Source organism: Cervus elaphus, chromosome 30, assembly GCF_910594005.1.
Source record: "Cervus elaphus chromosome 30, mCerEla1.1, whole genome shotgun sequence".
Lineage (NCBI taxonomy): Eukaryota > Metazoa > Chordata > Mammalia > Artiodactyla > Cervidae > Cervus > Cervus elaphus.
This window is the reverse complement of record NC_057844.1, coordinates 34,785,581-34,813,506: the sequence shown is the minus strand read 5'-3', so window position 1 is coordinate 34,813,506 and position 27,926 is coordinate 34,785,581. Positions and strand designations below refer to the sequence as shown.

At 40.1% G+C, this 27,926-nt stretch overlaps 1 protein-coding gene and 1 long non-coding RNA gene across 3 annotated transcripts; one reads left to right on the top strand and one right to left on the bottom strand.

Annotated features, from left to right (window-relative positions):
- Positions 1 to 810: 810 nt before the first annotated feature.
- Positions 811 to 23,222, bottom strand: LOC122686887. The gene is made up of 3 exons (XR_006338938.1): positions 23,111 to 23,222; positions 13,853 to 13,858; positions 811 to 821 (listed from the first exon to the last, which is right to left on the bottom strand). It is a non-coding gene; the product is annotated as an uncharacterized LOC122686887 (long non-coding RNA).
- On the top strand, positions 1,163 to 27,926 carry SGCG (sarcoglycan gamma). Of its 2 annotated transcripts, none has more exons than XM_043892242.1 (8): positions 1,163 to 1,318; positions 8,731 to 8,925; positions 11,596 to 11,697; positions 13,209 to 13,296; positions 18,671 to 18,790; positions 20,062 to 20,134; positions 25,078 to 25,201; positions 27,112 to 27,926. In XM_043892242.1, exons 2-8 carry the CDS (start codon positions 8,731 to 8,733, stop codon positions 27,598 to 27,600), a joined length of 1,191 nt encoding a protein of 396 aa, XP_043748177.1. In that variant the 5' UTR covers positions 1,163 to 1,318; the 3' UTR covers positions 27,601 to 27,926. The 2 variants fall into 2 exon arrangements, with proteins under 2 accessions (XP_043748177.1, XP_043748179.1); XM_043892244.1 differs by having other exon boundaries at positions 1,164 to 1,318; positions 27,138 to 27,926.

Here is a 27,926-nt window from a genome sequence, read left to right as displayed (position 1 = left end):
TAATGCACAAAGAATTCATGAAAGATTTTTCAGTGTCTTATGAATAAATATACGATTAGTTGAAGCTGTATCAGCTTTTCATTTAAGGCCTGCAGCTGTTGGTGTAAGAAGCATCAAATTTCAAAAGAAGTTAGAGCATAAATAAATATCATGAGAAAAAATCTCCTGAGAAGAAAATAAAATAAAAATTAAGCATATGGATTATCATTCACATTGCTTCTCACAGTCAAGGTTTAGTGCCAAAATATGAATTTCAAGTACATAACTTAGTCAGTTTCAATTCATGCTGCAAATCAGGCTCTGTAAAAATAGTGCAGAATAAAAGGTTAAGATTATTCAAAAGTTCAGTAGATTTCCTTTACACCTTATAAAAGATGAATGATCTAATTGTTCTTTTTAAAGAAAGATAAGACTACATAAGATCACCTTGTTACTTTCACTTAATTTGTTAAACAAGATATAATTTTAGTTTACTGAGAAAATAACTATCATAATTTTAACATGTTGAGTCTACTTTCTCTTTATTGTAATGATCATTATTTAAGGTTTTCTCAAATGTTTAAGTTTTTTCACTTATAAAAGGTCTAAAAAAAAGTGAAAGTCGCTCAGTCGTGTCCAGCTCTTTGCAGTCCCAGGGACTATACAGTCCGTGGAATTCTCCAGGCCAGAATACTGGAGTAGGTAGCCATTCCCTCCTCCAGGGGATCTTCCCAACGCAGGGATCAAACCCAGGTCTCCTGCATTGCAGGTGGATTCTCTACCAGCTGAGCCACAAGGGAAGCAGTCTAAAGAAAGTGATTTTTAAAGACTGTTACATAAGACTTTGCAGTTTACTTGAAAGAGAACAGTATACATTTAATACTAGTAAAGTCAAATGTGAATTTGATTTTTATAAGACTTTTGTTGACATTGGATTCCACTGGAAATGCATCCCACAGGCTTTTCTGTTCATTTAAGGTCAAGTTCACTGTAGAAAGTTAAAATCACATACGAGGGTCATGATTCAGGGTTTAACTGTTGGTTTTGTGGGAGGTTTTTCTCCTTGGCACACTTAGTGCTGTGTCCTGGAATTGGTGCCCAGACAATTTTAAGTGTGGTATGAGCTGCTTGTGTCACGGGAGTAAAATTAGATGCGCCTGTTGCTAATAAGAGGGAATGAAACATGAGACAGACCCAGAATGGGTCTTTCTCCCAGCTGCCTGGTGAACTTGACCCCTCCCCTCTCACTGGGCGAAGTCCTTGGACAGCCTCAAATCCTGTCTCAGAAGCTCTGAAGGAGCGCAGTTAATTCACCGTGTGCTTTTTAACAATATCTAAGGTAAGTAATCGGCTTTAACTTGGACCTTACAGAATTAGACTGTTTAACTTAAAGACCAAATAGATATAAGGCTTCTTGATTATTTTTTCCTTCATAGATGACATAACGGAAAATAAATTTAAAATGTTAAATATATTTAGCTCAAAATGATTATATATTAAATATCAACAAAATGGAATTAATGCCTCATTTCAAGTTTTTCTAACAATTAAAATGCTATGTGTTATTCTAGCATGATTATGTCCTTCTAATAGTTTTAATTTTAGAACATCATGACAGCATTTTTGTATTATCAGGCATTCAGTTGTTATACTGTAGTTAATCCAGATAAAGAGTAATCTTTCAGATCACCTACTTCTAATTCTGGGCTTCCCTGGTGGCTCAGAGAGTCAAGAATCTGCCTGCAATGAAGGAGACCCAGGTTTGATCCCTGGGTGGGAAGATCCCCTGGAGAAGGGAATGGCAGCCCACTCCAGAGTTCTTGCCAGGAGAATTCCATGGACAGAGCCTGGCGGGCTACAGTCCATGGGGTCAGAAAGAGTCAGACACGACTGAGCGACTAACACTTTCACTTTCACTCACTTTTCACTTTTAATTCTACTCTTAAGCTTTTGTGGTAGAAGTACACTTGCTTTACATTTTGTCATAGTTTTGTCAAAGACATTTAAACACAGAATAAAATTCATGAGAACCGAAGTCCAGGTGGTTTGATACATTGAGAATAAGCAAAACAGAAGCAAAATGCCAGCTTCAGCTGCCCAGCTCTTCTTGGATGAAAAAGGGAAAAATGTCTCTCTCTCCAAATCTGGGGGAAATAATCTATTGCTCAAAATATGTATCAGAAAGTATAGTAAGTAGAATATGAGGTAAGCGTGTGCTGTGCTTTGACCTGTTAAACATCTGTTCTTTCTGGTGGATCCTAAGTAACATAGGGCCTTTGGAGGACGGGTTTCTAAAGAAAGTCATCAAGAAAGATAATAGGGAAAAAATAGCTTGGCTGGCTGGAAAATTTGCCAGCAGAATGGAGTAACTCACTAGTGCAAAATGAACTACAAAACTCCCTGTGTTTATGTTTTGCTTGTTTTCTTGGAAACATTTTGTAGAGATGGATACAGAGAGGCGTACTTACCGCCTTGTGGTTCAAGTTGTTGTTAGTCTTAGAAGTTCTAGAATTTATCTGAGGTTTCTTTCAAAGCCAAATGAAAAGCAGTGTTTCACTATATTTAAATATCAAATTCCAAAGACCAACACATCCAAGTTTCCTGAATATGTTGGCTAAGCTTGCAGCTAAAATGCTGCAAATAAAGCTGTTCCGTGTTGTCCTTTAAAAAATAAACCCTGTAGTCATTAAACTAAATTCCTACTGTTGTTCAGTCGCTTAAGTCGTGTCTGACTCTGTGACCCCACGGACAGGCTTCTCTGTCCTTCACCAGCTCCCAGAGTGCTCAAACTCGTGTCCATTGAGTCGGTGATGCCACCCAACCATCTCATCCTCTGTCATCCCCTTTTCCTTCTGCCTTCAATCTTTCCCAGCATCAGGGTCTTTTCCAATGAGTCAGCTCTTCACATCAGGTGGCCAAAGGATTAGAGTTTCAGCTTCTGCATAAGTCCTTCCAATGAATATTCAGGACTGATTTCCTTTAGGATTGCCTGGTTTGATCTCCTTGCAGTCCAAGGGACTCTCAAGAGTCTTCTCTAGCATCACAATTTGAAAGCATCAATTCTTTGGCACTCAGACTTCTTTACGGTCCAACTCTACTATAATGAAGGTGAAAATCAAATAACAATTATAAATTATGAATGGGTGCCCATTTTGTTTAATTTTGCACATTTTATGGGACCTGGAAAGGGTTTCCCCAGCTCCCTCTTCTACCTGGCTGCTTCTCAAGTGAGCCCAGCACTGCTCGCCCCCCCCGAGGCTTTGGTTTCCTAGTGAGGAACCTTCAGAACCCACCTCTGCTTCCTTCTTTCCTTCCTGCCTCCTTTCTCTCTCAGCCTCAAGAGCATCTAGCCTTATTTTTCTCTGGACCTACTTCAGGACCAGATTGTTCTCTGGTGTTTGCGTGAGCTTTGTAGAATTCCTTACCCACCGTCTTTGCCATTACAGACTCCACACTCACTTCTTGTTTCACATCTTACTATGCCTTAGGGAATTTCCTGGGAAATAGATGCAGGAGTGTTTGGTGATCTGCGGACTTGCAGGAGACTTGAGACCTCTCCCAGAGTCCTTCACAGTGTCCAAGTCCACTTGACTTTGATCCAGCTGGTATGCTGTGCATGCTGGTTAAAGAGCTGGCATTCCCATGAGTTGTGTGTGCCCAAGGCATCTGTGCTTTGTCCTGAAGCCACTGGGATAGAATTAGTCTTAGAGGAGGTCACTTTTGTTGCCATGGAGACTGGATAAGGGGCATGGAGGGGTTGAGAAGAGCTGTAAAACGTCAAAAGATGGCCTCAGCTGAGGTCTGAAAAACAGACCCCAATGGAGAACCAGCAGGAAGAAGTCATTGCCATGGAGACGGTACCTAAAACCCATCCTCACCTTTGTGACTATTTTAACTCTTACCTGAAACATTCTCAGCAAGTTTTACATGTGCAGCATCTTTGAAAAAACACACTCTCAAGAAGCCTGGTACGTTGCTCGAGTTGATAAGTTGACCAACTGTTTGTTCTTCAGTGGACAGAATTGATCATCATGTCACAGAACTAAGAAGGTGTAACTTTAGATTTCAGTCTGTGTTATATGATAGTGAAAGGAAATACCTAAGATAATATGGTTGAAAACTGAGGGTAGAAACAGCCCTTCTCTGATGCTAATCGTCCTCCCAAATCCAACTCATTCATCAAGGTAGAACTTTGCATGATCTTGAAATACACTGTTGAAATACAGAGTACTTATGGATAGACATTCCTGATAGAAAATGAAGTCGTATGAGGTCACTAAGGTGTGAAATGCAGTAAAGGTCCAGCCTATAAACCTGTAGGTGCTGGTTATATAATGGTGAACAAAACGGAGAACAGAACATCCTGATTTTGGCCTTATTTCTGCTAACTTCAGCTTCTGGACATTGATATTACTCCTTAGTCAAACATGACATAAGGACGTGGTAAAAGCTTCAGATTCCTGAGTTTATTTAATAAAAACAAGAGTAAAACACCAAGAAAACATGTTTGAATTGCTCATCTTCATAATCATAGCCCTGCTTTAAAATAGTCTCTAACTGACCTAAGAAACAAACGTGCATTTTAAAACCGCAGTTTTATGACCTAACATTTGTATGACAGTGGCTAAAAGTGGTTTTTTTTTTCCTCTTGTTACTTTCTCATTTAAATAAAGGTTTCTTCCCTGATCAGGAATGTTAGCTAGTTAAAAAGCATTTATTCTGTTGGTTTGGTGTATTCTGTAAGGAACTTTTTAAAATGGCAGCTTGCCATTTTATAAGTAAGTTCTATTGTAGAGAAGAGAGAACGGTTTGATGACCTTGTAACCTGTGACTCTCTCTGTGCGTGTGTGTGTTTTATAGCAGGGGCCTTTGTGATGGTGGGAATTGTATTGATTGTGACTTTGGATGAAATTGAGAACTACAGTTTGTGTACTTTGCTTTATTTTATAGTCATGCTAAGCAATCTGACCAAAGATGAAGTGGAACTATTTTTTAAATTACTTGGTCATCCTAAATGTAGTCATAAAGTTGGGACAAGTATAGTGAATTTTCTGTTAGCTTTTCTGTTATCAGAGAAATATATATATCAAAAGGTAAATATATACAAATTTTTTAATCTGAAAAAATACAGAAAGACATTTGGGAAATGCAGTTTTAAGTGAAAAAGGTAGAATATAGAGGGAAATTATTGTTAACAATTTTAAAATGTGTTTCTAGTCTGTTTCTATGGGTGTATATTTTAATATGTATTTCACTATTCTGTTTTTCATTCAGCACTCTACCATTAGCACTTATTTCTCTAGCATATTCAAGATATATGCTTTTCAAGCAGTTAATTCCGTAATGTTATAATAATCCAATAACTAGTTACTCTGATGTTTAAGCTTTATCATTATTTGTTGTTGTTTTAGTTGCTTAGTCATGTCTTGACTCTTGTGACCCCACAGACTGTATACATCCCACCAGGCTTCTCTCTCCATGGGATCCTCCAGGCAAGAACACTGGAGTGGGTTGCCATTTCCTCTAGCAGGGGATCATCGAACCCAGGTCTCCTGTGTCTCCTGCATTGGCAGGCAGGTTCTTTACCACTGAACCACTAGGAAAGCCTTTACTTTCCAGTTATTCATCGTTATAGATAACGTAAAACAAATACCGTTAAAAGTCAATCTTCATTGTCATTCCTGATTGTTTCTTTGGAATACGTTTCTAGAATTGAAATTACTGTCTGTTTGAGATTCTCAGTACATAGTGCCAAATATCCTTCTAGAGGAATGGTGTTAATTTTCACTTTCAACAGCAGAGGAGTTCCATGCCCATTTTTCAAACATATCCATATGATATCACTTAAGCGTGCCAATGTTGGCTAGAACCAGTTTTTAAATTTCCCTTACTGTTTGAAAACTGCCTGTGGGATTTGTATTTGTGTTTCTTGGTGAAGTAGAATCTTTTACTGTGTATTAACCATTTGTGTTTCTTTAATGTGTGTGCATGGTTTTGCTCAAGTTGTATTGATTTATTTATCTTTCTAAGGGTATTAACCTTGTCTTATCTTTAAGGCAAATATTTCCTCCATTAGTTATCTACTGTTGAATTTTCCTTATTGATGTACTTTTTGTCACATCTACCAAGGCAGCCTCTTCGTTTTCCTAAACGTTGGCACCATGTAGGAATTACGTGAGTTATGATGCAAACAGTGACCTCCAAAACTAAAAGATAATAAGATTATGTTGGATTAAGCTAGGTTTGTGATAGGTTTACACCAGCAATAGTAAGCTCTATATAGGAATAGAAATATGTAGCAATTGGAAGACGTACGTGTATGTGTGTGCGAGAATGTGTATATACACTGATGCTTAGAAAACACCTGTTTTTATTGATCTCTGGCAATATTGTAAAAATAATGTGATAGTTTTGAATTCTGAGTCTCTGGCCATACCCCTCCAATCCAGTCTCAGACTCTGAGCTTATCTTTTATGGACTGTCTGAATTTGCCACCATTATTTAGATGACACGTGCTTTGAAATTAATATAACAGAATGATGTGATATGATGGGATTGAGTGTGTCCAGGGAAGACTTCTTGGAGGAGATGACATGTGAACTGGTGCTGAAGGTGAGGAGGGGGCCAGGTGACAGGTGACAGGTGGGAAGGATGCCCAACAGTGGGTTCTGACCTGAGGGTTCACCTGGGCTGTTTGTGAGTAGATGGGGCACTGTGGTAGCAGATGAAGAGGTGAGCAAAGGCTCTCATGTAGGACTGGGGGCGGGTGATGGAGGAGCCTGGATGTTCTCAGTGGGGAAAAGCCATGGGAAGATTTGACATCGTAGAGTGACAGGAACTGACTTTTATTTCACGTGCCTGCCGCTGGGTAGAGAGAGGCTTCCAGAGGGGGAGGAAGGGAGACAGGTTTGCAGTGGTGAAGACGAGGGAGTTCTAGGGGCTGGCACCAGAGTGGTTGCCATGGAAATGGAGGAAAGTAGGCAGACTGAGGAGATAGGCTGAAGGTGGAGTTGGTGTGGGGCTGATGTAGGGCTTGAAGGGGAAACAAGAATGACTTCAGAGACTTTGAAGACCTGGGTGGGTGGTGATGGACTTTCTCATATAAACAAAGACTGGAGGGGTCAAAGATGAGTAAGTGAAGAATGCCCTCATGAAACTGTTAATAACCACTTGGGTTTCGAATAATGCAGATTGTCAGTCCTCAGTGTTTGAAAATACTGAGTGATGAAGAGCACCATTTTATACAATCAGTTTGAACATGGGGGAGACGCCTGTTCAGTTAGAAAGAGATTTAAAGAATTATTTTAGACCATGACATTTTAAATAAGGACATCTTTAAATCATTCCTAAAAATAAATGTATAAAAAAATCTCAGAGGAGAGTACTTTATGTTCTGATTCATCATTTTGCTACCTTTACAATCAGAAAAGTCATCATAATTTCTAATTTTAATTTAAACAAAACTATGGAGATCAGTCCTGGGTGTTCATTGGAAGGACTGATGGTGAAGCTGAAACTCCAATACTTGGGCCACCTCATTCGAAGAGTTGTCTCATTGGAAAAGACCCTGATACTGGGAGGGATTGGGGGCAGGAAGAGAAGGGGACGACAGAGGATGAGATGGCTGGATGGCATCATCAACTCGATGGAAGTGAGTTTGAGTAAACTCCGGGAGTTGGTGATGGACAGGGAGGCCTGGAGTGCTGCGATTCATGGGGTCACAAAGAGTCGGACACTACTGAGTGACTGAACTGACTGACTGACTGATGCTCTTTTTGTGTGTTCGTGTAAAGAGGAGAATGAACAACTTTTAAAAATCTCTTCCTAAAGTGGAGATTGTTACTAAAACTCTTACCCTGATTTACATAAAATGATGGATGTTTGTAAACATTTGTACATGTCCACGTTTTGATCTTTCTTGAAGTAGGTCAGTACTTGGGAGCTCTATTATAGGCAAATGTTGGTGTGATTGGTATCTTGTAAAGAGCCTTTTTAATTCTGACTAATATTTAGTAGCTGAAGGAAGATGTAACCTAATCGTTTGGCATAAAATTGAGGAACTGGAATTTTTTTCACAAGACTTATAGGTACCAGCTTGATTTTCCTCCCACTGAATCTTTTAAGAACGATCACTTGACTGTTGTAGTTTGATGCTTCAATTCCAAAGTTAGTCCTGCAGAATTTTGAAAGCTGTATATGTATTGAGTTTATAGATTAAGACTTGAAAATGTGATTGTTGTTGTAGTCGCTAAGTCGTGTCCAACTCTTTTGCGACCCCATGGACTCCATAGCCTGCCAGGCTCCTCTGTCCATGGGATTTCCCAGGCAAGAATACTGGAGTGAGTAGCCGTTTCCTTCTCCAGGGGATCTTCCCAAGTCAGGGATTGAACTCTTATCTCCTGCATTGACAGGTGGGTTCTTTACCACTGAGCCACCTTGGAAGCCCTGGAAATATGATCACTGGATTTCAAATGAATTTGTTATATCTAATATGGTGAATGACAGATTATCACTGTGGCTGGAATACAATGACATGTTTCAAAGTATTCTTCAATGCTGTTTTTAAGAATCACTTAATTTTGGAGATTTGTTATTAGGGTAAAAAAATGTTTTGTTGGACTAATGGTCAGTCAGTATTGACAAATTCTCTCTCTGTTCGTCTGTCTGTCCCTTTGTCCCTCTCCCCACTCCCACTTCCCCACCCCTCCCCCCCTTTTCCCCCTCCCCCTCTTTACCCCCAACCTGTGGCAGATGGTGCGTGAACAATACACCACGATCACGGAGGGCACCCAGATAGAGCGGCCAGAGAACCAGGCTGTCTACAAAATCGGCATTTATGGCTGGAGAAAGCGTTGCCTGTATTTGTTCGTCCTTCTTTTGCTCATCATCCTCCTTGTGAATTTTGCTCTTACCATTTGGATTCTTCGAGTCATGTGGTTTTCCCCAGTAAGTGTTTATTTTTCCTGATAATCATGTTCTCGTTTTGTTTGTGCTGTCAGTCCATCCCCATTGCATCAACAGAAGCTCCCTGTCATGCAGTTAGTGTTTGTCTCCTGTCTGGATAGAATGCTCAGTAGCAAAAAAAAAATACATATAACATTTAAAATAATATAGCATTTACCTTTTCTTAACCTTTTTTAATAGTTTCACTGTAAATTATGCTGTGTTGATTTTACAGTGAATTTTCATTGCGGTTTTTCCATTTGTCATTATCTCTTCATGGTAGGAAAATTGGAGCCATCTTGAGTTGGGGTTGATGGTGTGTCATGATTGCTTAAAGATTATTTAATTCATTAACTGGCAAAATTTTACAAATTGTATTTTTCTAATTTCACTAGTTTATAAATATTTACCATTCAGATGCAACTTACTTGATTTTTTAAAAGCCCCATTCTGATATGCAATAAATTCTAGTACACATTTCAGTATTTAACAGCAAACTTAGTAACTAGTGAATTCGGTTCAGTTCAGTCACTCAGTCATTTCCAACTCTTTGTGACCCCATGGACTACAGCACACCAGGCCTCCCTGTCCATCACCAACTCCCAGATCTTACTCAAATTCATGTTCATCGAGTTGATGATGCCATCCAGCCATCTCATCTTCTGTCATCCCCTTCTCCTCCTGCCTTCAATCTTTCCCAGCATCAGGGTCTTTTCCAGTGAGTCAGTTCTTCTTCTCATCAGGTGGCCAAAGTATTGGAGTTTCAGCTTCAGCATCAGTCCTTCCAATGAATATTCAGGACTGATTTCCTTGAGGATGGACTGGTTGGATCTCCTTGCAGTCCAAGGACTATCAAGAGTCTTCTCCAACACCACAGTTCAAAAGCATCAATTTTTCAGCACTCGGCTTTCTTCACTGTCCAACTCTCACGTCGTACATGACCACTGGAAAAACCACAGCCTTGACTAGACGGACCTTTGTTGGCAAAGTAATGTCTCTGGTTTTTAGTATGCTGTCTAGGTTGGTCATAGCTTTTCTTCCAAGGAGCAAGCTTCTTTTAATTTCATGGCTGCAGTCACTACCTGCAGTGATCTTGGAGCCCAAAAAAATAAAATCTCTCACTGTTTTCATTGGTTCCCCATTTATTCACCATGAAGTGATGGGACCAGATGCCATGATCTTAGTTTTCTGAATGTTGAGTTTTAAGCCAACTTTTTCTCTCTCCTCTTTCATCAAGAGGTTCTTTAGTTCTTCTTCGCTTTCTGCCATAAGCGTGGTGTCATCTGCATATCTGAGGTTACTGATATTTCTCCTGGCAAACTTGATTCCAGCTTGTGCTTCATCCAGCTTGGCATTTCACATGATGTGCTCTGCATGTAAGTTAAATAAGCAGGGTGACAATATACAGCCTTGACCTACTCCTTTCCCAATTTGGAACCAGTCTGTTGTTCCATGTCCAGTTCTAACTGTTGCTTCCTGACCTGCATACAGATTTCTCAGGAGGCAGGTCAGGTGATCTGGTATTCCCATCTCTTGAAGAATTTTCCACAGTTAGTTGTCATCCACACAGTCAAAAGCTCTAGCATAGTCAACAAGCAGAAGTAGATGTTTTTCTGGAACTCTCTTGCTTTTTAGACGATTCAACAGGTGTTGGCAATTTGATCTCTGGTTTCTCTGCCTTTTCTAAATTCAGCTTGAACATCTGAAAGTTCATGGCTCACATACTGCTGAAGCTTTGGCTTGGAAAATTTTAAGCATTACTTTGCTAGCATGTGAGATGAGTGCAGTTGTGCAGTAGTTTGAGCATTCTCTGGCATCGCCTTTCTTTGGGATTGGAATGAATAATTTAGTAACCTAAAAATCAGTTATTATAAGGAATTCGGAGTCTGTTTTAAGCACCCTCATGTTCTCAAGATAGCTGGGTAATTTTATATGCTTTAATAATATTTTGTGTCCCTTTTTAAAAAAAATTCATTTAATGCAGAATGTTTTTACTTTACAAGATAGTCACAGTGAGAAAAGATGCAGCAATGAACATTTTTTGGAGACTGAATGAAGGTTGAACTCCTCAGGTTTAAACCCCAGGGTCTGTCAAGGGTACCTCCTGACTATAGGATCCTGTCTGGCCTCAGAAAGACCCTTGCTATGTGGAAGGCTGAGGGATGAGCAGGAAGACCCTGGAAAGGCCTGGAAAGGAGACATACCCACCCGCCCTCACCTCTAGCCCCACAAGTGCTGGAGACAGAGGACTGTAACAGCCCCTGGGCACTAGGGGCCATGCGTTCTCCCAGCCACTGTGTGATCCCACAGTGTGGCTGGCACTCAGTCAGTGTGTCCTGAAAGAATAATGATGTGCATTTTCTTAGAAATACGTGTCAATCAGTCCCACAGGTTTTGCGTAAACATTGTTATTCTGTGAGCCCACCTGGTGCTCTTGGCTGTTTATGGTAAAGTGATTATTTAAATTTTACATGCATTTCCTAAACAGTCCTTTGTATCTGCATAAGATTTAATATCACACTGAATACTGAATAAAAACAACTAAAGTTATAAATAAAGTGCTTAAGAGAAATGCAGAAAAAGGCATATCTATGAAAATGTATACATAGTTTAAGTTGATAATAAAAGAAGTGAAAAAGAAAGCAATAACAGAATCTCTGCTTTTGTTAACAGGTAGGCATGGGTCACCTGCATGTTACGGCAGATGGACTTCGCCTGGAAGGGGAATCTGAGTTTTTATTCCCATTGTATGTCAAAGAAATACGCTCCAGAGAGGTAAGAAAATGAGGACACGTTTAAATAATTTATGAAAAATAATCTAATGAAAAGGATGTCTGCAATGACATTGCATGGCTCCCTGGCCATGTGCCTTGTATGTGCCCTGGCACACAGTGAGTGACCAGCAGGGTCACACCCAAAACCTTGCCCGGAAACCCCAGCCCCACTCCCAGCAGATTTTTTACATCTCATTGACCAGAGTTGTATCACTTGGGTCTCCTACCCCAGAAGACAGGCTGAGAAAGCAATTAGCACTTCCAGCCCCTGAAGTGGAAGTCAGAAAAAAGAGTGGGGAGAGGTGAGTTGGAAAGCATCCATGAGTCAGGCAGAGTGGTTCCCCCGACAGCTGACTGTGTCCATGCCCGGGGTGGGCCTCACAGCCCTGACTGCGGCCCTATCCGCCCTTTCAGGGAGAATGATCAAAAGAAAAAAAAACAAGAGCCTGGACGTTGGCACCTGAAGACCGGGCTCCATCATGGAACTGTCACTTGCTGGCTGTGACTTAGGGAGAACTGTCATTTAATCTCTTTGAACTCAGTTTCCTCATCTGTAGATGAGGATTAAAGCTACCTCCTTCAAAGTGTGGAGGTAAACGAGAGGATGGATGGTCAAATTCTTCGGTGAATTGTTAGCTTTTATTATCATGCTAGTTATTTCATAACAAAGCAAAAACAAGTAGTAAGCTCACACAATTGGATAAATGGTGAGACGCTGGTAAACCCATGTGCTTCCACAAAGCAAGTTGGAGAACTAACCAGCCAGACTTCCAAAGCGCTCCTAAAACTTCTTTCCTTCTGAAAAAAAAAAAAAATGACGCATCATTCCTCCACAACTTTGGAAGATACTTGGTTCCCTCTGAGTGACATAAAACCACCTGAAGCTAACAGCCAAATTACTGCATTCCTTTTGAAGAAAACTGTTTATATAAGAGCCAGCAATCTTCTGTGAAACAAAGCCCCCATTCAGACTATGACCCCACTTACATGCTCATAAAGCCACTTTATCTTCCAACAAAGAGCTCTAAAAGCGTAGGCATCCAACAGATTTTAAAAGCTCTTGAAATTGTGAGAAGGCTTTTGTGTTTTGAAAATAAGTAATACGGTATGTATTATAGAAGAGCTAACCATTCTCTGATTTATCTTTTAAAATATACCATATCCTGGACATAAGTTGTGAGAAATGAAATTTAAATTTTTTTGAAAAGACCAAATACTGATTAAAACTTGATTGTTTCAGATATTCACATTGAGAATGGACCTGGTGTATTATAAAATGTAGATGGGCTCTGTAAACCCACAAGGTTATTATATTTTGTGGGAAAATAATGCATTTACCCCATTCACATAATATAATCCAAGTTTAAAAAAATTTAGTCACAGTTTATAGACTCATAGGATCTGTGATATTGGCAAAATTATTTTCTATAAATCCTCAATTTATATACAAATATAAAAGTATAGTCATTTTAGATAGTATACATTTGGCTCACTGTGTAAATCCATTTTTAGGACTCATCTCTGCTTCTGCAGTCTACACAGAATGTGACCATGAATGCACGCAACACAGAAGGAGAAGTCACAGGCAGGTTAAAAGTGGGTAAGTTCAGCTTCATCAGAGTGCTTTGAGTGTGTGTGTGGTCCACAAACAATTGTGCCAAATGGATATACTTGGTTTTTTCTTCTAAAGTATTCAGAGTTATTTATGAGCAATCAGAGTATGAGTTTTCTAAATATCATGCTGTGTTGACCATAGAGAGTTCACCTAGTGGGAGGACAGTCTGAAGTATTTTAATTGAAGTTATTTTGATTCCAAGAAATAGAGGACCATTTAAGGTAGTACAAGAAGCACAGTGATTATTGCAGGATACAAAATAATCTTGCAGAGACAGAGAAAAGAAAACAAAATAGTTGCGCTCAAGGAAAAAAAGACCCAGGGCTGAGAGTCAAAGTATTCCTCCTCTCTCTTCCTCTACCCATCCTTCTCACCACCATGTTTCCTTCCTTTCCGTGTGTGTTTGCCCATGATTTTCACTTGGGTATTATGATTACATCAGTCCTAACTCTACAGGACTCTCTGGTCCTTCCTCTGGTTGACTATAGTTCTCAATACCAGCCAACTTAGTCTTCAGTGTCTTCAATTCTGAACTCACAACAAAGTACTCTAATTGGCCAATCACTCTGTCCAACCAACTGCCCTTGGGTAAGCCATGTACACCCATCTGACCAACAAATAAGATCAGAGAATATGGTCAAATGGAAGCAAGGTCCCATGGAATCTTGCACAGAGAGCAAAAGGATTAGAAAGAATAAGTATCAATGGAAGAAATAACAAAAGAGCAAACAGATGGTGAAAGGAATATATATTTGGATTACATATGTATACATGTATACATATATATGACTCAGTTATACATATACATGTATCAATTCAGTTCAGTCGCTCAGTGGTGTCCGACTCTTTGTGACCCCATGGACTGCAGCACACCAGGCCTCCCTGTCTATCACCAACTCCCAGAGTTTACTCAAACTCATGTCCATTGAGTCGGTGATGCCATCTCCAACCATCTCATCCTCTGTTATCCCCTTCTCCTCCTGCCTTCAATCTTTCCCAGCATCAGGGTCTTTTCCAATGAGTCAGCTCTTTGCATCAGGTGGCCAAAGTATTGGAGTTTCAGCTTCAACATCGGTCCCTCCAATGAACACCCAGGACTGATTTCCTTTAGGATGGACTGGTTGGATCTCCTTGCTGTCCAAGGGACTCTCAAGAGTCTTCTCCAACACCACAGTTCAAAATCATCAATTCTTTGGTGCTCAGTCTTCTTTATAGTCCAACTCACATCCATGCATGACTACTGGAAAAACCATGGCTTTGATTAGACAGACCTTTTTTTGGCAAAGTATTACCTCTGCTTTTTAATATGCTATTTCAATGGCATTATTTAATGGCTACATAATATTCCAAAGAATGTATATATATAATAACTTGATTATGTAATATTCACATATTGTAGTTAGGTTACTCTATTCAGTCATTATCACTGTTCTTAATTCAGGCCACTCATATACTTAGTAGGTGTTTTCAATAAATGTTTATTGAATGAATGAATAGAGGAGTGAATGAAAGATTGTGTAGTATGGGATGGGCTGAAAAACCAGCTGGGAGAGAGTTTTAGGAGATGGAATGGGGTAAGATGGCCTGTCTAGGGTGCTCCAAAGTGCACAGGGGTTTAGGTATAAGTCTGAGCTACACCATGAGGGATTTGGAGTCATGGAGAAGATCATGGGTGGGAGACAGATTCAAAATTTAGCAGCCAAAACAGAGGAGAGAATTTTAACAAAGAAAGTAAGGAAGAAAAATCAAGGGGTTAGCAGCTTTATTCACAATAGTCAAAACATGGAAACAACATAAGTGTCCATCAGTGGATGAATGGATAAAGAAGATGTGGTACATATACACAATGGAATACTGTTTATTCAGCCACGGAAAAGAACAAAATAATACCATCTGCAGCAACATGAATGAACCTAGAGGTTGTCATACTAAAGTGAAGTAAGTCCCAAAGAGGAAGGCAAATACCATATGATATCACTTATATTTGGAATCTAAAAAAAAATAATAAAATATGATACAAGTGAACCTATCTATGAAACAGAAACAGGCTCACAGACATAGAGAACAGATTGCGGTTGCCATGGGGGAGGGGACTGGGAAGAGGTATGGATTGGGCAGTTGGGGTTAGCAGATGCAAACTATTACCTGGAGAATGCATGAACAACAAGGTTCTACTGTATAGCACAGGGAACTATATTCAATATCCTATAATAAACCGTAGGGCTTCCCTGGTGGCTCAGTGGTAAAGAATCCACCTGTCAATGTAGGAGATGTGGGTTTGATACCTGGGTCAAGAAGATCCCCTGGAGAAGGAAATGGCAACCCACTCCAGTATTCTTGCCTGGAGAATCCCATGGACAGGGGAACCTGGCGGGCTACAGTCCATGAGGTTGCAACATGAAGTCGGACATGGTTTAGCAACTAAACAACAAAAACAATAATAAACCGTAATGGAAAAGAATATGAAAATGTATGTATGTATATGTGTATATATATATATATGCTGTATATATACAGCAGAAGTTACAATATCGTAAATCAACTCTACTTCAATAAAATAAATTTTTTAAAACAAGGGGTCCATCCACAGTGCTGCTGTAAACAGGACTGGAGCCCTTACCTGGTTATTTAGGTCCATGAACTCATGCATGTAGATGTTAAAGACTAGCCTAAAGATTAGAGTTAAGCTACACAGATAAGGGTCATTGACTCCAAGCTTATAAAGCTAAACTAAATAATGCAAGATTACTCTGAAAAATTAGTAGAGTGAACTTAACTGCAGTTTTCTACTTCCACTCCAGTATTTGTCTGGTACCATATCTGCAGCAGTAGAATAAAACCTTCCTAAAGGACTTTGTGATGTTTGTTTTTAAATGATGCTCTCTTAAGTTAAAGCTAGCATAGTGGGGAGGGACAGTGTAAATGGGTTATATTGTGAGTTAGGAAGAATTTGATTGTGTTTTTACAAGAAAAACCCTTGAGCCAGTTTCACAAACTGAATTCATCAGACCATAAAACCTGCCTTTATTTACTTCCTTTATCTTTTATTTATTTCCCTCTTTGTTTGAACCAAAGCCTTTCATTAGGAATTTTATTTTACCAAATAGCTCTTTCTTTATCACGAAGAAAGTATTTGAGTTTTGTTTCTTAAAGGACGTGGCCGCAAATGAGGGTGACGTGTTCACTTCTAATGCATGCCCAGCAAGGTTATAAAATCTAGTAGACTATTAATAAAAGTTAGAAGATTTAGTTATAAACTCAGTTATTTTAAGAGGTGATTTATTCCTATGGCGGGCTTGTTGTCACATGGAGAACAGTTTCTTTTGAGGTGGAAAACATGTTTAAACATGTTTAAACACTAAACATGTTTCAGTGTCTGTATTTTTTATAAAATGAAGGTGGAATTTTATTCACCTCTGTGTCTTTGCTGGGGTAGCCCCTCTACCTGGAAGGTCTCATTCTCCCCTCATCAGGGAAACACCGATGCTTCCATGTCAGCCCAGACATTTTCCCCCCAGGGTGTCACCCCCGACCCCCCAGGAGGGACAGGAATTCCTTGTCGAGTTCTCACTGGACACTGTCCACGCTCATCTCATGGCACTTATCACATCGCCCTGGGCTTACATGCTGTTGTCCTCAGTGGGCTGTGAATTCCATCTGCATCTCACTCATGCATATATATTCAATTCTTAGCACAGAACCTTGATCATAAGAAACATACAAGAAATTTGTATTGAATGGAAGAGACTCACTCTCCTGCATTTTCTTTGATTTGAGGGTTTACTTGGCTCTGTTACTCGTGAACACTATGCAGCTAAACTCATTTGTTGACTATTTCAACAATATATATGAAGTAATGGTTACAGAAAAAAATATGTCATTTAGTTGAGCCCTTTTACTTAATAAATTTCCCTCAAATTGTTATATGAACCTCCAGGGAGCTAAACAGTGAGCTCTTACTGGATAAAGTACTCCAGTTTTTTCATCTTGATTTTAAGCTCAAATAACTTCAAATTCATCACTTAATGCAGATCAATGTTTATATGATAAATATATCAGATATGTCAGTGACCCAGAAGAGGTAAGTAGTGACACCGATCACAGGGTAACTGAGTTTGGGGGAAAGCTAAGAAGAGCAAAAATACAGGCGACCAACAAAAAATAAAGCAAGCCTTCCTAAAGAGAACAGAGATAAAACATAGAGGGAAAAAAAATGACTTCCACTTTATAACACATGCACACACACACATACACATATTTAAATGAAGCATGTGTGTGGAGGGTTTTGAGGTACAAATCAGAATATGTATTGTGACAATATCTAAAACTGATTAATGTATTCACTGAAAAACTTCTATTTAATTTCTAGCAGGTCCCCCTCAACTTGAATGAATACTGTGAGGGACACAGGGACACATACACAAAAGCTTTAGGTATCCATTTGACAATAAACTTACTTTTCTAGATAAGACTACAGAGCCAACAAAAGAATTCAGGAACACTTGAACAAATGCTGAATGCTGTGTTCTAGAGAGATTAATCCAGCATTAATCCATCATGCTGGGTTAAGGTGCAGGGTTGGAAGAACAAGAAGCACAGGGAAATTAGGAGACATAGAATAATGGATACCCAAGTGCACCAATGAGAGAGATTGAACGAGATCTCACCCACCAACGGTACAGCATCACCAATGCCTGGCACTAGAAGCACCCATGAAACAAACATCCGCTGAGTCAGCCATGGGTTGCTCACAGTGGGTCTAAAGTTCATGAGAAAGGAGTCAGCTTGGAGGACAAAGTGATGTCCTGTCCCTGAAATAGAAGACATGGAGGAGACAGAAATGTCTGGGATGAAGGGGAAGGGCAGAAGTTGGAGGGTGTATTTCCATGGTGATGTCTGTTTTCTCCAAGGAGTAGGAGGTGAGGGGTAGGGCAGAGGCGAGAATCCCAGTGACTCATTGCCTGGGTTAACTGTGGTCACTGAGATGGTCTTTCACAAATCTCATATTTCAGAAAACAAAATCCTCAGTTGTCAATATGCAGAAGAATAGCAATTTAAGTAATCTGCATAGAAGAATTATATTATTTTTGGCAAGTTTTAAAAACTGGAAAAAATTAATTTTTAAATAATTCATTCACACATATATTTGATATAGACTAACACACATGTGATGTAAATTAATTTTAATAAGACTTAGGGTTAGGACTTAAAATTTAATCATAGAATTAAAAAAACTATTGGTGACAAATCGTAAATGTTCAGTGATTTGGTACTACTGCATGACAGCACATGTGAAAGTAGTTTTTAACACTGCACAGAGTAAACACTTTATAATAAGCTGTTTTAATTAATTCTTTAGGTCCCCAAATGGTAGAGGTCCAGAGTCAGCAGTTTCAGATCCACTCCAAGGATGGCAAACCACTGTTCACTGTGGATGAAGAGAAAGTCATGGTTGGTACAGATAAACTTCGAGTAACTGGTAGGTATAGCTCTTTATTTCTGATTAAGGAATAATTGACAAACAACATTAGTTTCAGGTGTACAATATGGTGATTCAATATTCATATATATCATGAAATGATCCACACTAAGTCTAGTTGATGTCCATCACCACACATACTTACAAATTTATTTTCTTTTTATGAGAACTTTTAGACGCACTCTTTTAGCAACTTTCAAATATACCAAACGGTATTATTAACTAGGGGGCTTCCCAGGTGTCTCCGTGGTAAAGAATAAGTCTGCCAATGCAGGAGACTTATGTTCAATCCCTGAGTCAGGAAAATTCCCTGGAGAAGGAAATGGCAACCCACTCTAGTATTCTTGCCTGGGAAATCCCATGGACAGAGGAGCCTGGCTGACTACAGTTCATGGCGTCGCAAAAGAATCGGACAGGACTTAGCGACTGAACAACAGTTGCTTTCTGGTTTTAAAATAAGCCTGAGTAGGAGAGATACATACACCCCAGTGCTCACTGCAGCACTGTTTACAATAGCCACGATATGGAAGCAACCTAAGTGTCCATCAACAGAGGAATGGATAAAGATGAGGTATGTATATACAATGGAATATAACTCAGCCATTAAAAAGAATGAAATAATGCTGTTTGCAGCAACATGGATGGACCTAAAGAGTGTTATATTGAGTAAAGTAAGTCAGACAGAGAAGATACATCATATGACATCCCTTATATGTGTAATCTAAACAGAAATGATACGAATGAACTTACTTACAAAACAGAAAGAGACTCACAGACTTACAGAATGAATTTATGGTTGCTGGGGGGAGGAGAAGGATAGGGGAAAAGGATAGTTACGGAGTTTGAGATGAACATGTACACACTGCTATATTTAAAATGAATAACCAACAAGGACCTACTGTATAGCCCAGGGAACTCTGTTCAATGTTATCTGGATGGGAGGGGAGTTTGGGGGAGAATGGATACATGTATATGTAAGTCCACATGAAACTACCACAACATTGTTCATCAGCTATACCCCAATGCAAAATAAAAAGTTAAAACAAACCTGGGTATTTGCAACTTCTTTAAAAATCATATTTTGTTTATAGGAACCTAGTGAAATCATGGTATTCTTGGAAAAGTAGGAAAGCAGTTATGCCTATTTTATCCCACAACTCAAGCGTCTATACGAAGTCAACAATCAGAACCTACATGTCCCGTAACATGCAGTATAAAGGCTTGATTTGTTGACCGTTGTTTAGAATGCTGCACCTTTGTTTTGTGTTTAGGGCCTGAAGGGGCTCTTTTTGAACATTCGGTGGAGACGCCCCTCGTAAGACCCGACCCACTCCAGGACCTCAGGTAAGAGTTTTGTTCAGATGTGAACAAACTGGTTATGTGCTGGAGTAACACTTCAGCAGATACTACCAGGTGGTTCCTTATTCCTTAAGTTGTCCTTATTCTGATGACCTTCCACCCATGACAGGTCATTTCTGACAGAATCCAGAGGAAGGGTGAACGTCTTTGTGCGTGTCCCGTCCTCCCATCTCTGAGACGCAGGCCTCGTGACCAGCCCTGCCCCTGCCCGAGGGCAGCCTGCACTGTTCTGGTGGACTATTTCCTCCTCCAGGAAACCTCAGGGACTTGGCTAAGTGCCACTATTTTATTTATTTTTTCCTAGCTTTTTTTTTTATTGTGGTAAAAATACACATATAAAATTTAATCATTGTAACCATTTTTAAATGTATAGTTCAGAACATATTTATACTTTACATACTTAAAAGTTTTGTTTTTTATTTTCTATTATGGCTTACCACAGGATATTGAATATAGTTCCCTGTGCTCTACAGTTAAGACCTTATTGTTTATCCATCTGTAGCAGTTTGCATCCGTTAACCCCAAACTCCCAGTCCTTCTCTCCCTCCATCACCACTCTTCCCCTTGACAACCACAGGTCTGTTCCCTATGTCTGTGGGTCTGTTTCTGTTTTGTAGATGAGTACATTGTGTCATATTTTACATTACACATACAAGTGGCATCATCGATGGCTCAGCAGGTAAAGAATCTGCCTGAAATGCAGGAGACACGGGAGACACGGGTTTGATCCCTGGGTGGGGAAGATCCTTTGGAGGATGACATGGCAACCCACTCCAATATCCTAGACTATTGCTTGAAAAATCCCATGGACAGAGGAGCCTGGTGGTCTACAGTCCAAAGGGTCGCAATAACTCAGGCGTGACTGAGCCCACAACACACATAAGTGATATCCTATGGCATTTGTTTTTGTCTGACTAGAATATGTACTAGAGAGTAGGACAGTCTCTAGGTCCATCCATATAGCTGCATATGGCATTATTTCACTCTTTTGTGTAACTGAATAATATTCCATTGTCTGTGTGTGTGAGTATGTGTAAATATACTACATCTTCTTTATCCATTCACCTGTGGATGGACATTGGAGGTTGTTTCCACAGCTTCTGGTTACTGTGAATAGCGTTGCTATTAAAGTAGGGGTGTAAATGCAGCTATTTAAAAATGCTTCGTTGATTCCATGTCAGCCATAGGAAAGTCCAGAATGCTCTCGGGGCACTTGGCCTGTGACCTAGTCTCCGTGGGGCTCCCTAGACTGGCATCCTGGGCGCCTCCCTCCTCACTCGTCCTGAGACTGAGCAGCTGCCAGCTACAAGCTCCACACTCCCACACACATTGTCCCACCCGACTGGGGTGCCCCTCCTTACCTTGGACACCCATGGACGTCTCCTTGTCCTCACGCTTCAGCTCACCAACCCATCGTTTTTCCCTGAAAATCATCAGCTGAGGTAAAACAATTGCACCTTTTAGTGAAAGAGAATTGTGTCCTATATGGGCTTAAAATGTCCAAAAGGCATTCTCAGAAATTTCAGTTTACGTTACATTTTTTTAAATATGTGCACTGTGAGTAGAGACAAGAGCATTACAAAACTGAGAACGTGATGAATCCATATATGCAAAGAAATTGGAAACCTTTGATATATCTTTTTTCAACTATGGCAAAAAACACATAAATTTTACCTTCTTAACCACTTTTAAAACATACAGTTCAAAGCCTATGGTAGGTTCACTGTTGTCAACCATCCTACCTCCAATCACCAGAATTCTTTCCATCTTGAAAAACTGAAACTCCACGCCCCTTAAACAATAACTCCTGTCCCCCTCCCCAGACCTTGCACGCCACCACCCTGCCCTCTGTGTCTATGAATCTGAGGATTCTTGGCAGCTTGTTTAAGTGGAATCATACAATATATGTCCTTTTGTGACTGGCATAATATCCTCAACCTTTGGTATATCTCTACGTAATATCAGAATATATAAAATCACCTCGTTCCATATGTGTTTATTCTTTATACAGAGTCTCTGTGTGCCTGTGTGTATTTCACTGTATCACTGGCTACTGAATGTCCTTTACTGCTGTAACTGTTTATTCCAACAGTATATTTGTACTTTATAACAAAAACAAACAATAGTTTTAAAAACAAGTGCCTTCAAGTCTACAGTGTCACTTAAAGTCACATTTAGAATTTGAACTTGAAAAATATTCAGGTCAGCTAGCATATTCTAATATATTATGTATAATAGGGGAATAATGTACAGTGGGAACTCCAGCTTTACAAACAAGCCTGGTGACCTTGGCCAGAGGCTATATTTTCTCATAAAACATTGGTAGTATTATACATCTCACAGTGTTCTGGGGAAGATTTAATAAGCTATGAAGTTAAAAATGTTTTGTAAACTGAAAGTGGAATACAAATAACCATTTTTATTATCATCATTATACCAACTATTCATTCCAAATGGAATTAGAGTTAGGAAATTTGGCATTTCTCTTAATGTTAATGTCTAATTAAACATTAATCTAAAGCAAATGAGAGTTCAATTCATCTTACCCACTTAGAGAACATTTGCAGCATAAAATTAGATTGTGACTATAATTAAGTTGTAACAGCTTCATTGATTTTGATAAAGGACCATGAGATCAATATTATAGAATTATTATGGTTAGGGAAGAAGAACATTTTATTTTTGTAGGAAAGAAACATGATTCAATATCTTTAAAAAGTAATGCCATGAGAAAAATTTTGTTATTAAAAATAATGTAAATTGTAGAGCTGCCAAACCACTCTTCACAATGAACGTCACTGTTTTAAAAGTATAGGCCTCATAATTAAACAATTCGTCTTACATTTTTCCCATTAGGAAATAAATTTGCTGTCTTCTACAGCAGGCCTTTCCTAAAAAAGAAATGGCAGAAGAGTATTCTCTGGCTTTCTAAAACGTGACACTAAGGGAGCATTCCATAACTGCTTTATTTTCCGTAACAAATAGTGATAGATGAGAAAACTTGCCAATTAAAGGGAGTAATCCACCTGATTTAAAGGTTCATAGGTACCACTCAGTCATAAAAAAGAACAAAATGTCATTTGCAGCAACATGGATACAACTAGAGATTATCATACTAAGTCAAGTAAGCCAAACAGAGGAAGACAAAGAATATAGGATACCACTTATATGTGGAATCTAAAATATGAGAGAAATGAAACTGTCCGTGAAACAGACTCAAGGACATAAAGAATAGACTGGTGGCTGCCAAGGGGGTTGGGGAGGGAAGGATTGGGAGTTTGGGGTTAGCAGATGCAGATTATTATATATAGGATGGATAAACAATGAGGATAAACAACTGTATAGCATAGGGAACTGTACTCAATATCCTGTGATAAACTATAATGGAATAGAATATAAAAGATTATACATATGTATATATATGTATAACTGAGTCATTTTCTATGCAGCCAAAATTAATTAACACAACATTATAAATCAACTATACTTCCATTAAGAAATTTTTTTTAAAGTCAATCAGTCACCTCAGATACAAATTCATTAACAGGCTCTTCTCGCCTCTTAAATGTTACTCTTTCTTTCTTCTACCACCTGCACCGTACTCTGACCCTGCAGTGGGATGGGTCCTTTTCTCCTTCTCATGGGCCTTTAAACATTCCAAGCAAGTCAGCCTTTCGCCTTTTGGTTGAGTCGGGTTGGAGCAGCTGAAAAGCCTGTCCAATGATCCTTTTGGGCCATCTGGTGGAAATGAAATCAGTCGTTTTCAGGCAGAAGCAAATACGAGAAGTCCCCTGCTCCTGTGTTCCTGGTTCTATATCTGTGTTTGACTAAATCACAAGGAGCTGCTGTTGAATCTTACAGAAACAAGGCCTGCTGAGGCCAGTCTCCACCCTATCTATAAACTCCATTAATTCATCATTTTTCCAGGAGAAATCACTGCATGTGCCCTGTAGTCTTCCCAAATGGAAAAAAAAAAAAAGCAAACAACAAAGTCCAAATTTTTGTGAACATGTAACAGATGAATGTGTTGCCCTTAAATTTCTCTTTTTCCCAAAGAAGTTTGGGTTTTGGCTAAAAAAATAGTTTTCCAGAGATATTCACCAGTAGCACTTTCTTCTGGTGTGGCACGTCGTGGACACTGATCACACTGTCTGGAGCTGCTGCACAGGGCTGGGATGGTCTAACATTTGCATCAGTTTTCAGAGGATACTAATTTCATAGATTCTCATTGATGGAAAGTTAATTTCTTTACTGCGCTTTATTTCTGGATTTATCAATGAAAACCAACCTTGAATATTCATTGGAAGGACTGATGCTGGAGCTGAAACTCCAATACTTTGGTCACCTGATGGGAAGAGTTGACTCACTGGAAAAGACCCCAATGCTGGGAAAGATTGAAGGCAGGAGGAGAAGGGGACGACAGACGATGAGATGGTTGGATGGTATCACCGACTCAATGGACATGAATTTGAGCAAACCCTGGGAGATAGTGAAGGATAGAGGAGCCTGGCATGCTACAGTCCATGGGGTTGCAAAGAGTTGGACATGACTTAGTGACGGAACAGCAGCTGTTCGGTCCAACCCCATGAACTGCAGCATGCCAGGCTCCCAATGTACGGCAAAAACCACAATATTGTAAGGGAATTAGCATCCAATTAAAATACATTAATTTTAAAAAGTTTTAAAAAGAATGAGTGAATATACTATATATCTTACTGATTATATTCTCTATACGTCTCTATCTCTTTTGTAAGATACTATGTCTTACTGATTATATTCTCTATAATATTACTGATTATATTCTCTAAGATTTTTGTTCTCTAAGAATATAATCAGTAAAATATATAGTATATTCTCCATTGGTTGGGGGATTCCTGGGGTGGCTGTCTTTTATGCCATTTTTTCTTGGTTTCCTTCCCTCATTTCAGACTAGAATCTCCAACACGGAGTCTCAGCATGGATGCCCCAAAAGGCGTTCACATTCAAGCCCCTGCGGGGAAGATCGAGGCCCTCACCCAGATGGACATCGTTCTTCAGAGCAGTGATGGGACGGTGAGTCCAGTGGACGCTGGGTGGTGGGGGCTCCCACTGTACAAGCCTCACGTCCACTAAGTAATGATGACATTCACGTCCAATGAAGCATCAGCAAATTACAGTTTGTAAAGAGACATCATGAAAGGCGTCAGAAAATGTGAAAGAAGGAAAAAGTTTAACACTGAAAGAAAAGCCAAGAAAGGTAGACTGCTTTCTTTGGCATTTGTGCTATCAAGTCTCTTGTTGTTTTCATCTTTGAAAAAGTATTGGACATTCAGAACTCTCAAAGAATGTCCATCCTGCCACTTCCTAGTGACCCTCTCAGTAGAACTGTCACTGGGGGTCACCTGTAAGTGATAACTCTTTTTTTTTTTTACCACCCAGGGTGCTCGCTCACATCAAGTCCTGGTTCAGTGAAAGTCAAATATGAAAAATAAGAACTGCAATAAAGAAAATTCTGGAACCTCCAGTCCAGAAATAAAACATCCCTGATAAGACCCCCTCTCTCAATGGGCAGCAAGGCACAGGCTCCCTACTATTTATTGATCCTTCTAGTGTGAGATCAATTTGCCAATTACCTGTTTGAATCAGGGACATTAACAGGCCTCTCTGGGCCTCTCTCCTCACTTGTCAAGTACAGGAAATAGTATTTACTTCACAATGTCACAGGGCTAAGAGACATCAATGCAGAAAGATAATTTTGAACTGATATTAATTTTATATTAAGAAAGGGTGTGGTTGAGGCTGCAGATGGAGACCACAGGAGGCCGGTTCTGTCCCTGGCTTGGCAAGATCCTCTGGAGAAGGGAATGTCAACCCAAGTATTCTTGCCTGGGAAATCCCATGGACAGAGGAGCCCGGGCAGGCTATAGCCCGTGGGTCACAAAGAGTCGGACACAACTTAGTAACTAACAGCAGCAGCAGCACAGCATTAGACAATAATGTATATAGGTTCTGCTCCAAAAAACATAAGACCCATTTGACTTCCTGCTCTGACGGTGACCCAGACCCCAGGGCAAAGCCTGCCTGCCATGCACTTGTACTGTCACCCTGCGCTTCCCGCAGAGATGTCAGCATCCCGGGACACCAGTGTATTCAGAGCTTGGCCTGACGGGACCAGAGCCACATAAAACAAAGGCGGGATTTGACCTTGTTGGCGAGGAAGAATGTGGGCGCTTCCCAAACGTCGTTTAGTTCGTTCTGATAAGTGAGCACCCGGCCAGGGCTCAGGCTTGGTTGCTCTGTGCTATGACTCTGATTTCTTTTAGCTGTCAGAGATTTCCAAAACTCAGTCAACAGCCATTTGTGTGCATCTTGGTTCAACTGTATCTCCCTAGGAACAAAAAGTCCAGTGGCTTCCCTTATTTTAGTTGTCTGTGTGTCACCTGCTTCCTGTATCTAGTAGAAGGCAACAGAGTTGCAAATAAAATTTTAAAAGCTGGAGAAATGGTTGCTAGCCGTTACAATGAATTTAATTGCCTCTTCTAGGAAAATAATATCATGAGCAATTCCAGCATTCACAAGGTAAAATGAATAAGATGAGTCAACTTCTGTGGCTTGTACTTTATCCTAATAGGAGGAGAAGCTAAAGGTTAAAGTGGAACACAAGGTCAATGTGAATCAAAAAAATGGTATTATTTTGGCCAGATAACTCTGAAAGGTCTTCAAGGAGTGTTACATCATACACTTTCCTAGCTGGCCTAGTGCAATGAGTAAAAGGAAAAAAAAAAAGATTTCCCTCCAGTTCCTAAGGAATATTTATCCCCCTGCCCAGATGGAAACTAGAAATAGGCTTTGAAAGAATCAGGTCATCGGATTGTGACTTCAGCCAAGGCAGGTGCCTACTTCATTTTCTATGCAGAGAAAGAACTTGGAACATTTGGAGCACTCAAGTTTCGTGTTTGTCGTGTTCCCTCCTCTGTGACCAGGTCTTGTCTTGCTCTCTCCCAAGCAGCTTGTGCTCAACGCGGAAACTGTGTGTTTGCCCGAGCTGGCTCTGGGGAGCCATGGGCCTGCGGGCAGCTCCCAGGGGCTCTACGAAGTCTGTGCATGTCCGGATGGGAAGCTCTACCTGTCTGTGGCCGGTGTGGGTTCCACGTGCCACGAGCACAGTCACCTCTGCCTCTAAACCATCGGCATCGCCCACAGAGCGCCTGCCATGTCTCGGCGCACCCTGCAGTGCAGACCTCGACCTTCCCACCTGGAGCCGCTCGACAACGTTGAGCCGAGTTTGCACGTGGGGGTTTGAAAGGAGCTCCAACGTACCACTGAAAATGTTCCCGGGAAACTCTGTGATCTCGGAGTGGACCTTAGACACAGAAGTCCAGGGATCAGAAGAAGGTGTTCATCCCACCAGATGGGCTCATTGCCATCAGAACCATTGTGACTTTCCCTGTCCTGTGTGTGTCGGTCTGTGATGGGATGTTGGGCTGCTGTGTGGAATGCGTGCATGGATGTGCGATGCTCGGCTGGGGACCTCTGACCTCCTGTGAGAGCAGTCTGGGTCCTGCCCAGGTGCCCCAGAGTTCTCTGAGGTTTTCCACTGTGTCACTCAATCCTGCAGGAGCTGTATTCATTTCAGCACAAAGTCTGTCCAGTTTCAGAAGAAAATCTTCAAGTTTTGAAGGGATGTTGAGATTGATTTGACTTTCAGAATGTGGTCACGGGAATAAACTGTACACAACTGATCATGTTTCTTTATATAGTCCATGAGCAATAAAAATCAACCTACATTTTTCATAGA